This window comes from Homarus americanus, unplaced genomic scaffold (assembly GCF_018991925.1).
Source record: "Homarus americanus isolate GMGI-L3 unplaced genomic scaffold, GMGI_Hamer_2.0 scaffold11022, whole genome shotgun sequence".
NCBI classification, from domain to species: domain Eukaryota; kingdom Metazoa; phylum Arthropoda; class Malacostraca; order Decapoda; family Nephropidae; genus Homarus; species Homarus americanus.
This window is the reverse complement of record NW_024737068.1, coordinates 13,953,891-13,970,056: the sequence shown is the minus strand read 5'-3', so window position 1 is coordinate 13,970,056 and position 16,166 is coordinate 13,953,891. Positions and strand designations below refer to the sequence as shown.

The window sequence follows — 16,166 nt, the reverse complement described above, 5'->3', positions numbered from 1 at the left end:
GGCACCAAAGTCGGACTATGGGCTTTGCCAGCGATAAGAAAGATGGCTGTCCCATGCCAATATTTCTTCCCCTTAGACATAACTTTTCCTCTTGAGGGTTCATACTAGAGCTACTTATGGCCCGGGAACCTGGGAATAAGTGGGCCCAGATTCCACCTCCGATCTTGATAATAACTCGGTCGTTATGTTGGACATTATGTTGTAGCTAATTAGTAAGCTATCAAAAGTCTACTTGCCCGCTAAATGGTTCAAACCCATTTGTTGGCAAGTGCGTTTTTGATATTTTATTTTGATGAATGCCAGGCGACATTATTATTACTAGCACCAGACGATTTTATTTAGCTCAGGAAGGGCCTCTGCTCCCTAAAGAGATACTAATTCCTTTAAGGTTTATCTGTATTTCATATATCGTACAATGTATAACGAAAAAAAAAAAATAGGCACATAAGATGCTTATATAGTGGGTTACAAATAACATGACACGATTTATGTAGACCTGTTTGTTATTTATAACAATCACCAGTTTTACACGGATAGGAAAATCATAAACATTCACAGTACAGTAAAAATTAAACACAAACACTTCACATCTGGGGGAGCAGGTGATTTTATTCCAAGGAAACCTATCAGCTATGAGATCCCCAATAGATAAGCCATTTAATGAAGTTAAATGGGTGGGTGGGGTGGGGGCAGGGGGGCTAGCAATATGGGATGAAGACCCAATTGAACACATGCCTATGCTAAGCCTCCCCCATATATCCTTATACGTATCCATATTTCCATAATACATTATTCCTTTCACTGTTGCATTGCTTTGCATTTTTGTAATACAGTACATATCATGCTTGAATGAACCCCCACATATGATTCCTGAGGGTTTTGATACCCTGTACATTGTCTGATTTACCAAGGACATGTGTGAAGAAGCTGTCTGGTGAATAATAATCAAGAATTACAAAAAATTTTATCGTATACGTTTTAAAGCCATATCACCCATATAGGTATTTTTTCTTATAATATATATATATATATATATATATATATATATATATATATATATATATATATATATATATATATATAACCACACAGGAAAAGGGAAGCACTGTCATAATTGGCAAGCGAAAATTCATCTAGGAACCTTTGCCACCAATTACTGTATCTTCATCCTTATACAACTACTACACATTCATTCATAAGTTTACTCTAGTATTGTAACGGTGCCACATGTGAACTGAAGTCACCACAAGGGGTAAAGGAACTCATTGAGCCATATGTACATGGTGTATTTACTTTCAATGATTATATTATTTTGCAACCGTTGTATCCTGGAATTCGCACGGAGGCTGAATACACGCAACAAGGTCCAGCCGGTTCTGGCCATCATCATCAGATTCACGTTTTATGTCAACCAACTTTTTACCAGATTGATCGAGTTTTGTTTTCACTGTCTTAACACAATTTTCCTTGGTCATATCAACAACTTTGGTGAGTTTGTTATCAGTTTCTTGTTTTAAAGGTATGCATTCTAAATTAAAATTTTTTTCTTCCAATTGTTCCCTTAATCTAATTACTCTGTCTTCCTCCTTTACCTTGTGATTTTCTATTTTCTTACATTGATCAGTGGCTGTGTTATTTACCTGATCATGGTCACTGATTTTGTTCGCATCAGCAGCAATGTCCTCTTCTTTAACTTCTGTTACCGGCACTTTCTTTTGGTCTTCGTTCTCCTTCTTTGGGGTTATATCAGATTTTTTGTCATTTTCTGCATTGACTTTTCTTTCCCCATCAGTGGTGTTGACAACCTTAGCAACCTCTGTTTGCAGAGGTTTTTTACTTGCAATTGAATTGTCATTTTCTTTTATTTTAGAATTAACCTTTGGTGCTGGTGCCTTAACTTTGTGCTCAGCATTATTCCTGTGAAGCTTGTTAGATCTCTGCTTCCTTTCAGTTTCAGGATTTTCTTGTATGCATATAATATCTTGCTTTTGTTCAGAACTCCCAAAGGGTGGATCGGAAAGCATGACAACAGTTTCAGCTGGGCTGCCTCTGCCTCCACTTCCAGTGATGGAGGAAGAAGCTGTTGGAGAGGAAGCATCCCTAGTCTCCCTACGAAGTGTTGAGGGCGACCTGCTGAAGGACACGTTCTGGTCCTCGATTGCATGAGAGAGAAAACGTGTGACTCGCTCCTGGTAATCCATAGAAAGGTGGGATGGGCGCTCATCTAGCCCAGTTGACCACGGTGTTCCAAGACCACCACCGAGTGATTTGTTTCCGAGCAGTTCTGGGTGAGTCTGAAACGAATAAATAAATAGTGGTGAGTAAACTAACAGTCTAGAATTCTCTAGGTCTAGATAACTGGTTCATGATAAGGAGCAACTTCAGGAAAAAAATTACATTGAAGAAAATTTCTCACCCCTCGAATATCAAAATGGGACAGGAGGAATTGCAACATCCTACTTTTGTTTTCTCAATTTTTTGGTAAGAGTATATTGGATGCTTACTAGTGAACTTTACATATGAACTGTTAATAACAATATAAAACCCTAACCGACCTACTTAATCTAACTTAAAATAATTCACCTCTTATACAAGGACAGGTATGTTTGGATGGTTTGATTGGCAGGCTTATCTTATGTTAGTGTATATTTGTCCGGTCACGGATCCTTACTTCCGCTGTTTGTCCGTCTTAGTTTGGTTCATATTAGGAACGATAAAATTCGCATGTATTAGTATCTGGTACTTGGGAACAATCAACATTCTAGGCTCACTGAATGTAAACAAAGTCTACTGAATATTCAACAAATGAAAAATACCTGTGGCCATTGCGATTCCAATTTTATTGTTGATTCTTATGGATCTGGGTAGTTTACTTATATTTCTTTAACCTATCTTTCAGCAGTTGTGCGTACGTAATTTCATGGTAATATAGATCTTGGTTTTAGTTGTCAATAGTTACTCTCTTCCCGGCCGTAACCATAGTTCATGTACAGTATCTCTCGTGATAATTCATAAATTGATAAGAAAGCACCGCTTACCCACAAAACGTCTACAGCCACAGTTGCAATGTACTGTATGTACTCGAGTAAGTTCGCGTTTTCTAGGAAGCATCCATTTTATATATATATATATATATATATATATATATATATATATATATATATATATATATATATATATATATATATATATATATATATATATATATATATATATATATATATATATATATATATACAGTGGGGTATGCTATAACGAATCTAATTGGTTCTAGAACCTTGTTCGTTATAGCATTCGTTCGTTATAGGATTAATCCGTTCCAGGCCCCCAAATACAACCACTTAACACTGAAAAATATAATATAAAATTGTAAAAATTGTAAAAAAGTGCATAAATATGCATCTAAACCCCTGAAATAAAGAATATCATTAATACTTGTAATAAAAAAACAATAAATTAGTAAAAAAGAAAAAAAAAAATTTTTTTAATAATGTTCGTTGTAGGAGTTTCGTTCGTTATAGCATTCTCAATTTTATAGGTAAAACCGTTCATTATAGGAATATTCGTAGTAATTGTGTATATATATATATATATATACACACACACATAGTACTCGATTTACACGTCAATTGAACCCACGGGCACTCGGAAAGTGAAAACCGCGGAAAGTGAATAACAGAACATATGGGATTAATTCCAATAGAGACGGCTGGACCCCCAAACTCCACTCCTTTCCGACACAATACCTATGTTGTAGTAAAAATAACATCTTAATTTTATGATGGTATGCTCAACAATTAATATTTAAGAGAAATACAGTCCCCAGGTTAATGTCCATTCAAATAATGGACTCAACCCCCCTCTTCCCAGCTCACTGGCTCCTACCTCTATGAGAAATGTTTGGGTGAAAACACTAGATTTTAATGTTTAGTAATAAATAATACCTCAGACTAAAGTTAGGATAATATAATTGACATTTCTGGATTCCTTGCAGGTCAGGGAATATTTTGAATGTAAACTTCATATATTTTGCACAAAAGATAAAATATTTGCTTTGTGTAAACCAAATTATTACATTTGATCTAAAACTTGTATGTCTAATGCAAAATCTATGATGTTTATATTCAAAATGATCATCATATTGTAAGAATTCCAGCAATGTAAATTATATTCTGGCCGAGTAATTTGTATGAATTTTATGAGCTAAAACAAATATCTTCAGTTAATAAAAAAAATAAATAATCTTCATGACTATCTGTCAATCAAAGTACCCCACCTTGCCTCCTCTCCCTCCTCACACTCGCCAGCTGGGTCGGTTGGTCCCGTCCCAACCCCACCCCCCACCTTCCCTCCCTACCAGAGAAATGTTTGGGAGAAAACAGTATCTTTACATTTTTAGTAATAAATAATAACTCGGACTAAAGTTAGGATAATATAATTGACATTTCTGGATTCCTTGCAGGTCAGGGAATATTTTGAATGCAAACTTCATATATTTTGCACAAACGATAAAATATTTGCTTTGTGTAAACCAAATTATTACATTAGATCTAAAATTTGTATGTCTAATGCAAAATCCATGATGTTTATATTCAAAATGACCATCATATTGTAAGAATTCCAGCAATGTAAATTATAATCTGGCCGGGTAATTTGTATGAATTTTATGAGCTAAATAAAAAATTATACTTCACCCGCGTATATGAGTAGATGCACCATCAGAAAGTGAAAGTCCGGTTCTGGCGAGGTACCGTGTAAATGAGAAATCGCGGAAAGTGAAACCGCGTAAAGCTGGGTATATATATATATATATATATATATATATATATATATATATATATATATATATATATATATATATATATATATATATATATATATATATATATATATATATCCATCCATCCATCCGTCGGGACTTACGACCGCCGCAGTTGTGTCTTTTTTTTTCCCAAATGACGCTTGCATTTTCTATACCGAAACGTTTCCAATTAATGTAGTCTCCATGTATAATTAGAAAATTATGGGGGCCCCATGTGCATTCAGCGGACTACATTAAAGGTAAGTGCTCAGTCACACCGTATGCATTCCTCATTATTTATTACTTTTACTGTACTGTATCCATTCCTCAGTATTTATTATTTTTACTGTACAAGTACTGTATTTCATTGTAGATTTTTTATTTAGAAAAAAAATTGAATTTTTTTTTTTTTATCTGTCGGACTTACGACCATTCGGACTTACGACCTGGATTTGGGTCCCTAACCCCGTCGTAAGTCGGGGAGCACCTTATTCAATGCAAATCGCTCCCTGTAGCGATTGAAAACACAAACGGACTGCAAACACGTGAATGGAATCCTATCTTAACGCTAACCGTGTACATTTCAATGTGATCTATTTTTGGCGCTAACGCATTCGCTAATGCGTGAATGGAATCCTAGCTTAAGTAGGATCCTTGACAGGACAAATAAACAATTCGTTGTTTATTTACATTAATTTATTGATTGCTGTTGGGTTCCTTTTAAGGTATGAAACACTGTTCCCGACAAAGATTGATAAACTAATAATAGGAAAATGCTGCAAATCGTTGTTATTTGTTAGTATATTATTAATTTAAAGAAATTATAATATATTATACAAAAATGCTCAAAAGCTGCTGTCGGTTTTACACGTGTATGGAACGAAAGCCTTAATGTCTATTATGAAACTTTCGTCTTAAGAGCTCGCGTAAACAGCTGGGAAGAACGGCAGTGCAGAGGTGTGCTGCACGTTGAACGTAAGTGTTCAAGACGGGAAAAAAATGGAAAAACAGAAGTAGGAGAGTTGCAGTTCTTCCAACTTATTTTTTGATATTCGAGAGGTAAGAACCAAGTTTTCTTGTAAATTTCTAGACTATTACCATCATTATCTTAAGAAATAGTTAAGAGCTACAGGTAGAAGTAGTGGTGTATTCTGGTCCTGCATTAATAGGTATAAGTAAATGTGCAACATACCGGGGCTATCGGCGTAAAAAAAAAAAAAAAAAAAAAAAAAAATTAAACAAAACTATAAATTTGCAGCTGAACTTATTATGTGAAACAATAAAGACAACAGTCACCATCGATGAGAGAACTGTATGCGTCTACCAAACGAGTTACTCGAGTATGTGGTCTACCAAACTGGAGTTGTGTCTACCGGGATATTTACACTGGAGTATCTTAACCTAACCTAAGTTAGGTTAGGTTAAGATAGATTAAGTTAGGTTAATAGACCAAGTACAGCTCGATAGACCGCATACTATAGTAGCACCGAACTATACGTACAATCACTCACTTGAAGATGCGAAACACTATAATTACCACATAAAAACACATTACTCTTATGAAAAAAATATAGCACCACTCACCTGTAAAATCATGACCATGAGTCTATGACTCACCTGAAGCAGTTGGTAGAGGGCAGCAAGGGGCACCTGCTGGCCATGACGAGGCAAGGAGGCCACGCTGCGTAAGTCGTCAGAGTGGGAGTCTCGATTAGCAGCACTGAACTCTGGGGCGTGAACACCGCGCCACCCAATTTTTGCGGACCAGAGCGCCAGCACCAGCTCCAGGGTGAACCCCACCAGCTGGTTGGCGCTCACACTTAGTGTCAACCGATGTTCTTTGTCTAGGTCATATGGCTGAAACCTGTACAATGCAAATGAGTAAGAAATCTCTTGTTAGGTAAATATTTACTTTTCTAATATGTTACAATAAAAACAACCGTACGTAATTTGGTGAGGTAGTAATAATGCTAATTAGCTCTTATCCATGATGATAAACACGTAATTTATGTTACAGGGAGTTTTGGTGCTACTGTAGCGTGCGGTTTACAAGATATTTAAGTTGGTTAGGTTATGTCAGGTCAGGTTAAGTTAGGTTAGACTACAAGTAAACTCAAGTTATCTTTGTAGACCGCGTGCTATAGTAGCACCAATAAAAAAAACTTGTACTAATACAATTACCGAGTTTTTACGCGTCATCATTGTCACCTAGTTAAAAAAAACAAAAACATTCATTACTCATTACGATATCTTCAAATTAAATCGTCAACTTCTTAACAGCGACCAGTTTTGTTAAATAGACTTTGTGAACAAGGATCTGCCCGACCAAGCACCAACCAGTTACGCTAACCCTTATGGCCATCCCGGAAACTTTTTTCTCTCAACCTGTTGTGACGAATCGGTATCCACATCCTAGGTTGTATTGCACATTTAAACTTCTTAAGTTTTATATTGACCGAGCCAGTTAAGGCTTGAAATTGAACACAGTGTTTATCATGGGTGGGGATGACAGGAACCTTATGCCATTGAGCTATGCAAAGGTAGATATTACTTTTATCATCTTCACCACTGATCGGCTCTTTAGCCGCTCGGACGATTGGTCACGTCTCTGTCACGCACTGTTGGCAAGTACTGGGCATGCACTGGCTCCTGAGTGTATCTGAACCTGTTCCAGTACAGGTTGACAACCCTTTATCCGAAATTCCGAAAACCGAAAAGCTCTGAAAACCGAAAGTTTTTTGTGGAGCATTTTTTTTTCTTCAGGGATTAGCCCACCCAGGCATAGATCACTGACCCACATCAGGGCCTGGGGGGCGAAAATGTAATAGTAATACTAATTATTATAATAATAATAACTATAATAATAATAATTATTCATAGTAAATAAACATTTTAATTAAAAAATACGCCAAAATAAAATAATAATGATAACAATAATACTGTAGTAATAAAATAATAATAATGATAATAATAATAATAATAATAATAACAAAGAAATACAAGAATGAAAAAAAGATAAAAGTGAGAAACACGACCTAGACCTATGAATCATTATTATTACCTGTATTATTATTATTATTATTATTATTATTATTATTATTATTATTATTATTATATTTTCGCCCCCCAGGCCCCAATGTGGGTCAGTGACTTGTGCCCGGATGGGCTAAAAAAAAAAAAAAAAACTAACCATTCTGAAAACTGAAAATTCCGAAATGCTCTTGGTCCCAAGGATTTCGGATAAGGGATTGTCAACCTGTACTTGTCAAGTCTGGTCTTAAAAAAGCTCTCTCGGTGCCGTCACAACACACTTTGGCAGATCGTTCCAAGAATTAACAACTCTCAATTCTTAGTGAGTGGAGTTTAATGTTTATGTTAACTGGGCCAGTTAAGGCTTGAAATTGAACAATGTTTATTAGGGGTGGAGAGACAGGAACCTTTTGACACTGAGCTACGCAAAGGTAGATTTTGTATGTAAATTCTCAGTAGGACGAATGGGTATTTCATTCATAATCGAGAATTCAGTTGTTTTAGAACTGGTTGATATATATATATATATATATATATATATATATATATATATATATATATATATATAATAAATCTTGTGATGCTACAGTGGACTATTATATCAATAGCCTCGTAACATCTCTTGTGGATAGTGAACACATTCTGGATAGTTGCCAGTGAGGAGAAAGTTGTGGCTTATGGTTTCTTTCGTCAGCTCATCCAGCACAATATTCTGTGCCCTAGCATATCGGAATAAAACACTGAAATAATTAGAAACAAGTGTTACTTAGCAGCCATCAGTAAAATGAAACATTTAATTTTTTGTCTGATGAGCGATATTCGTTTAAGTGGCTATGTAGTGCATTTCCCTTAAATTAAAATCGTGTTCAAAGAATAGGCCGAACTATACATAAAGTAGGTAGTACAGTAGTGTAATCTATCTGTATAACAGCTTTTCGACTGTCGTGAATATCACCGGGATGTGATAAATTAGTTCAAAAGATCATCGCACTTGTAAACCCAGGTAAACATGTAGTTTTCTGAAGGGTGAATGACTGAACAGTTATTTGGATATCACAAAATGCATTGCTGTCTCGATTTTGGAGGAACGAAAATCAGTAGTATACTGTACAGTACAGTTTCAATGAGAGATAGCCCCACCCTCGTGGCAGGATACCTATCGAAGTGTTCCAACAATATCGATAAGCGCACCCGTTAATTTATTATTGAGTACACAAAGGCTAATGTATAAGAAGGGAACCCATACCTCTACTCTAGGGGTAATCTGACCTGTTATCAGTGGCGGCTCGTGCATAGGGCTGCAGAGCTGCAGTCCCCCCAGACACTCACTGCCAGGCGTATGATTCCTTTAGAGAGACAACTGAATAATACACTACCAACAAATATATCATTTTATATGTTATTTAATTATTTTCAATACGTTGCTAAGTGAATTTTCATTAAAATCAGACCAAAATTTAAGTTACTTTCATAGTTGCTGTCAATGCTGTACGATTCATGTCTGTTGTTAATTGGCGCCGCCGCCGCCGCACTTGAAGCAGCTCAGTCTCGTACAACGTGTGGACGGTGTGGTTAAATCGTGCTTTCTTTAATTACCCTTTGACGATGGAAAATCGAGTGAAGTATTTGCAAAACATCAACTTTTCCCAGCTGACATTAAATGAAAAGACTGAAATCAAAGCAAGAGGAAGACCTACACCAGTTTTATCCATTCAACAGAACAGTACAAGCAGGAACAAAGAATATACACGCCAGTTTAACATGAGTGTTTATCAGAAATGACAGACTGTCTGCTTTAGCAGTGATATCCATTGAAAATAAAATGATAACAGAAATAAAGGATTTTAATGAAATAGTAATAAACAATTTTGCTACATCGAAGAGCAGACACGCCGACTTTATTTTCAATTAATACTGGTCCATCACCACCAACACTACTACCATGCCCTGGGAATTCGTGGACATCAACTACAACTCATACCTGAGGTAGGTCAAATTTGTGTATCCTACTGTTGTGTGAGGCTTGCAGTCCCTCCATTTTATTTTTCACGAGCCGCCACTGCCTGTTATATTTATTTATCTAATTCTAAATAATTTAAGAGCTGAACTTTCCTTTCTTTCACATGGAGTAGCATTGACTTTGTCATAAATAAACTTCTTATTGATGTCGGACGGTCTAGACCAGTGGTTCTCAACCTGGGGGCCATGGCCCCCAAGGGAGCCACGGCGAGCTGTTATAAATTGTAGTTTTCCAAATAATGTTGGGAATCTGAATTTAACAAAACTTGTATTACTTATTTTGACTTGGCAGAAGAGAATTTTTTTTGTCATTTTGTTTAATTGTAACGACAATACAATTTTAATATTTACATACTCTGGTGTTATTTTTTTTTTTTTTTTACGTATTATTTAAGATTTCACAGGTCCAGTCCCTGTCTGTGTGACAGGCGCTGGACCGAGCTGCTGAACTGACTTGTTCAGTACGTGTCCGTGTGTCATCCCTTTGCAAGTGGTGATAGGACCGAATGGGGGGGGGGTTGGGAGAAAAATGAAGGAGGCCACGAGGATGTTGAAAATTCCTCAAGGGGGAATGGAGTGAAAAAGGTGAGAACCACTGGTCAAGACACTCTTGAGCAGTGTTTCCCAACTTTTTCAACACTGGGTCACAGTTCCCAGCACTTCCTAGATTATTTGGTAGTATTTCAAGTTTGTCATCTGAGAAATGACACTATTATGGGTATACAAGTATATTACAGTTATAATTACAGTCACACTACGCTCACAGTCAGTATAGCGAATGAAGCACATCAACTGAACCCTGTTTGTAAGATCCGTGGATTCGTCAAATTGCAATCCATAGCAGGGACTTTTATTGATCTTTTCTGCTTGCTGTACAAGCAGGTTTTCAGCAATCATAAGCGTCCGTCGTTCAATTGTTGTGGCTGAAGGGGGACCTCATTCAGCTTCGTAGCAAGACTGTCACCAAGCACTTCTTCCGAAAGGAAGTTTATTGCTGGTACGATGATTTCTTCACCTTCTGTGAAAGGTTTCTTTTTGGTAGCGAGCAGGTACGTTGAAAGATGCAGTGAAGAGATTGGTATCTGACGTCGCCTTGTAGTGCTCTTCAAACCTTTGCGAAGACTGACCCTTCTTGTGGAACAAGTTTTCAATATACTGTACAGTAAGTCTGCAGCTTACTTTGAAGATTAGAATTTCTCTCCAGGTGACGGCGAAGCTTGCTTGGCACCAAGCATTATTTTGGCATCATTTGGGGGCATAGCAGGCAGGATGCTGTTGGGTGCTCCTCTTTTTTCCTTGTCAGTCAGATGAAATCCATACTTGACGTAAGCTGCACTCCATTTCCTCTTCGCTGATGTAAATTTAGCTTTTTTCTTCGGCGAGTCTGCAGTGCTGTCAATCGCATGAAAACGTTTTAAGTGGGTCACAGCTGCTCCTGGGTCACAGCGCGTGGTCGCAGTAGTTCAGCAGGTCACAGGGTTGGGGAACACTGGTAGAGCATTACATCTCAATCTAGTCCAACGATCGATGTGATCACATACGAAACGAATTAGCTGACCGTTGAACTTGACCCCATTAAAATATTAAAAATAATTAGTTATAAACATTTCACTTTACAGTATTATTAAAACACATAACGTGACTAAATTACACAAATTCGTTCAATGGAATGGATAATATAAACCAAAAATTATCGAACGTAAAGTGCCCTTTTGTACTAACACCGGACAAGGGTAATTATAACAAAGAACAGACCAATTGCTGTTAGGTGGTGTAACATTAAATATATTAATATAAACAAAATATCTTACATCACACACACTTCATAAGAGAAATAGTAAATTTGCATTGTCACACCGTTCTCTGTTAGAAAGTAAAAAATAAATTTTTCTAGTGTATTTGTGTGTTTAGGCCGAATATGACCTTCATTTCTGGCGGAAATTAGCCGGATTTTTTTTATCAATTTTTTTTCGTTGGACGTTTTCCGAAAAAAAAATCATGGCAAAATACACCAATAAACACCGGAAAAAAAACCCTAACCTAACTGACTCTCACCATATGATGGAATCACCAATTTCTTACCTTAACGGCCTGGTTTTTCTTCGTCGTTGGATTCTGAGGTTCTTACACAACGCCACATACTGTATGTTGGTCTTTGCGATATTTAAATTCAGTCTTGCTCTTAGTATACTTTACTGAGGTTGGAAGAACACCATGCGATCGAAAAAATGCTATAGTTTCTTCGTTTTTTTCCCCCCCAAACTCGCAATCAACTCCATATAATTTAAGTGACACCCATCGCAGACTTCCATGGTCGGAACTGAACTTGAATTTCGAAATATGAGAGACCCAAAATAAAACTCAAATATGATTGGGCCAAATATACCGCAAATTAAACCCAAAATCATTTTAATTGGTTGCAAAACAAAAACGCTTTTGAGTGGCCGCGTGACGTGTACGGGAACGCATGTGCGTGATGATTTATGAAGGAGACACGCAGTGTTGGAGGTGAGGCAGGCGATAATAGAGGAAGATTAATGGAAGAAAATAGAGAAAATTTTGGATATGCTATCTCCGTTATTACACATTTCCGCCGGTAATGTAATAGATGAAAATTTTCTTATAATTAGACGTCTTATTCGAATATGATAATAGATTAGTGGTAGGAATGAACGGTGTGTAAACGCAATAATACCAGAGAAATAATCAGCTATGTATGAACAACTGCCACTGTGGGTTAGATAGGTACAGTATACAGGTAATAGCTGCGTGGTCTGCTGACTGACGGAGATAGCTCACTGAAGCAGACCCAAGGGTAGACAGGGGCAGTTGATATGTGGGAATTATTCATTCAGATTATTTCTGAATGCCTTGTTAATATAGAAACTTAGATTGTTTAAACAAGGGAGTATGTTGAGTTTCCTTATGAACTGAGGTAGAATAGGGGAGGGTTTTTTTTTTATTTATTTATTGGGCACTCCCCTACAATCCTTGTGTAAGGTGAAGCGCAGAAGCGTTTACAGCGTCCAACAGGGAAGCATGCTAAGTTCATGCTTGCCTTATGTCTCATGCGTTAAGGGCGTAGAAGCCTGAAGAGTCAAGGGCGTAGAAGCCTGAAGAGTCAAGGGCGTAGAAGCCTGAAGAGACAATTGTTTATATCATCAAGTTATTGGAAGCTCCAACAACTTTCCCTGAATACGAATTCGCAACTTTCGAATAGGGGAGTAATAATTTGAAAAATTTTCAATTGTAATTGAAAAACTTTCCTTGGGAAGATAATCTATAAAAAGCCGTTATGTACTTAATCTTCAAATCAAGAGGGTTATATTTAGGACACTTACGATGTAGGCTCTAGTGATAAAATTTTAATACCATTAATATCAAGTAGAATAATTAAGTAATTTATAAGTTATCCAACACTAGTGAAACTGGCATGAAAATAGAGCATATCCAAAAGAACAAGCTTTCAAATTTATATCTCCCACCCCCCCCCCGGCGTGACATTAAAATGAACAAAGCCCTGATTGGGTTGGTAAGATTACCAGATTCTCATTTTCAAAATACTAGACATGGTACCATTTTTTAGATAAAAAAAGTTGATCGTTATTTTAAGAATAGATAATAACATTTAAATGAAACTTAAATATTATAAATAGACATTCTTATTTTTTTTCAAGTTATATTTTTGGTACTGGGCTAACTTTCGCAGATTCTCGACCAGAAGAATTTTGTCAACAAAGGTACTTTTTAACGAAGAAACAGTATTGTTTACAGTAAATATACATGTTACCCAAACAAAGTATACCCTTATATCTCTTATCGAAATGTTTATTTAAAGTATCAAGCACAGTTACAACAGTAGCCATTCAATTTCTATATAAAATTTTGCTGGTCATCTGTGGCCCACTGTAAGGCTAGTTTCACACATAGCTGACACGACACGACGAGACAAAAACACCAACTGTCATGTCTGGCTGCACTTTTTCGGGGCCAGTAAAATTTGATATTCCAAAGTGTGAACTTGTGAAGATGGCTAAGTGTGATGCGGAGAAGTTGATCTCACTCGTGCAAGAGAGGAGTGCAATTTATGACTTCACTGAAGATTACAGCAATCGAGGAATTGTGGATAAGCTTTGAGAGGAAATTTTAAAATGATCTGAATATCACCGGTAAGTAATATGTTTTATTAGCTATATACAGTAGCAAGGTGCCGTATATAAGCACACTCGCTAACAATAGTCCTGTCGCCTCACCTGCCACTTCATGAACCTAGAGATTCAGAGACTTGTGAAACCCGAAACAGGTCTCGGAATCTCAGGGTTCATGAAGGGGCAGGTGAGGCGACAGGACTTTTGCTGGCGAATGTATACATTTGCCGTGGGGCAACTGCCCCTTCTTAGCTGGACTTTTCGACGACTACTGATTGACCATGATCTGTGGCATTGCGTCGCACCAGCGTGAATTCAACCGTCAGGCACGACGTTTTGTCTTGTCGTGGCCAGACTGTCGTGTCGTGACAGCTCCGTGTGAAACAAGCTTTAAGTCAAATACTCTGGGCTTTGTTTCATGCTCAGTACACCTCTAATATTCAAACTATACATTGTACAAAGCTCACCGCTGCTGTTACTAACTATCAGAGATAAATAAAATAACACATTGTTTTGTAAAGTGAGACAAGAATTTTGAAGGAAAATTGAACAAAAGTTTTTAATTTTCAAAGTTATACTGCTCTTGTATGAGGCGTTTGAATGAAACTGGAGCGGTTACAGTGGCAAGCCTAGATTTCTCTTTTCTTCAGATCAATGTATCAGGGCCACTCAAATACGGGACAATTATGCGTCCCGACACCTTTCCGGGATAATCCCTTATATAACGGACGTCCATAACCTTACGCGTTTGTATTTTCTTACTTACCAATTTCTGCAAACTTTAATTTTTTTATGAACCATCTCCAAATGAAGGTGCTACAAAATATGCAAATTATGTTAGAGTTGGAAGAAAAATTGCTTTATTGTGAAAACTACATTGGAAGCTCTTTTCAGTTGGGCACAAAAAGTAAATGCTTTATGAAATCCTAAAATTTATTCAATCTTTTGGGATTAAATTGAGCTACTATCCTATCCTATCAGCCCTCCGAACTGAATAAAATCGTTGGCGCTAAACAAATAAGATATTTAAAATGGTGTCCCCGCAGTGAGGGGGTTAAGAGATTATTCGCCGTGCACCGTTAACACTATCCCTGCGAAAAACAAAGTACATATTTTTAGCGAGTACTAACCATGGGTTGTTCTCTGCCTGGTCTAGGAGGTGAAAATAGTGTTGCTTGCGGTTAACAATGGCGTAGATGGTGAGGATGATGGCCAGAACGTTGATAACGACGCTCACCACTGACGACACCAGGAAAGTCTTGATGGTGAAGTTCTTGTACCATAGGCGGTGGGCAACCAGGCCAGACATCCCACAGAAGGTGGTAGACAGTCCAGCCCACACGCCTGCTCCTGACCAACATGTCTCTGGCTCGACCCAAGATCCTGCCGGACACAAACCAAGGTAAGAGAGGACAAGAATGGACGAGTTGACGGTTCTGGGCAAACACAAGAAATACGCTCTGCCACGTTCGTAGAGTGATACGGTATATATAATCTGTAATAAAAGTTTAAAGTTCAGCTATAATAGTATAGATAATTTTATTTCTCTGGAAACAGGACCGTTCAAGTAAATTTTAAGGGAGTTTTTTTTATGGTCAAGTCATGGACATTTCGTAAGTGAAGAACTGTGCTGTGAAGAGCAGCTTCAAACATTGGTTGGATGGATATATGAGCGATAGGGGTTGGGTGTAAATGTGACTGCCCAGTATGGCCCACTGCAGTGTCCTCCATTCTTATGGTCTTTTGGACATAAAAAACTCCCATGTTCACACCAGCTCAGCTGTCATGTACTCTTACCTGGTCGACATTCTCTTTTTTTTCAGTGCATTTACAGAGCATATCGGTACTAGATGGAGATACGAGTAAATTTAGAAGTGATGACATTGTCTGGACTTCGTTTTGATAATGCCTGATGCTAGCTAAACATGACAACATAGTGTTGTTATTGTTTTGATGATTCACTAATGAACCACTGGGATATATCATCATTTATATCAATAAATGGGTGAAATTTTACTATAACTACCTTAAGTGTTTTGATGTTTAGATTCGAAATAGGATATATTGGGTAAATTTTAAGTTTTGGTCATCCCTGTACCTAGACATGCAGACTGTTTTTTCTGATGGTTTTCGCTGTGTTATGAACGATTTTTGACCTTCATTTCTAT

At 37.2% G+C, this 16,166-nt stretch overlaps 1 protein-coding gene across 4 annotated transcripts in view; it reads right to left on the bottom strand.

Annotated features, from left to right (window-relative positions):
- Window positions 1-378: 378 nt before the first annotated feature.
- Window positions 379-16,166, bottom strand: part of LOC121872983 — a 36,498-nt gene continuing 20,710 nt past the window's right edge. For all 4 annotated transcript variants that reach the window (XM_042376165.1, XM_042376167.1, XM_042376166.1 and 1 more), the window contains 3 exons: window positions 15,129-15,381; window positions 6,419-6,665; window positions 379-2,294 (listed from right to left, as the gene is read on the bottom strand). In XM_042376165.1, coding sequence (XP_042232099.1) covers window positions 1,308-2,294; window positions 6,419-6,665; window positions 15,129-15,381 — 1,487 coding nt within the window. In that variant the 3' untranslated portion in view covers window positions 379-1,307. The remainder of the gene's footprint in view (window positions 2,295-6,418; window positions 6,666-15,128; window positions 15,382-16,166) is intronic.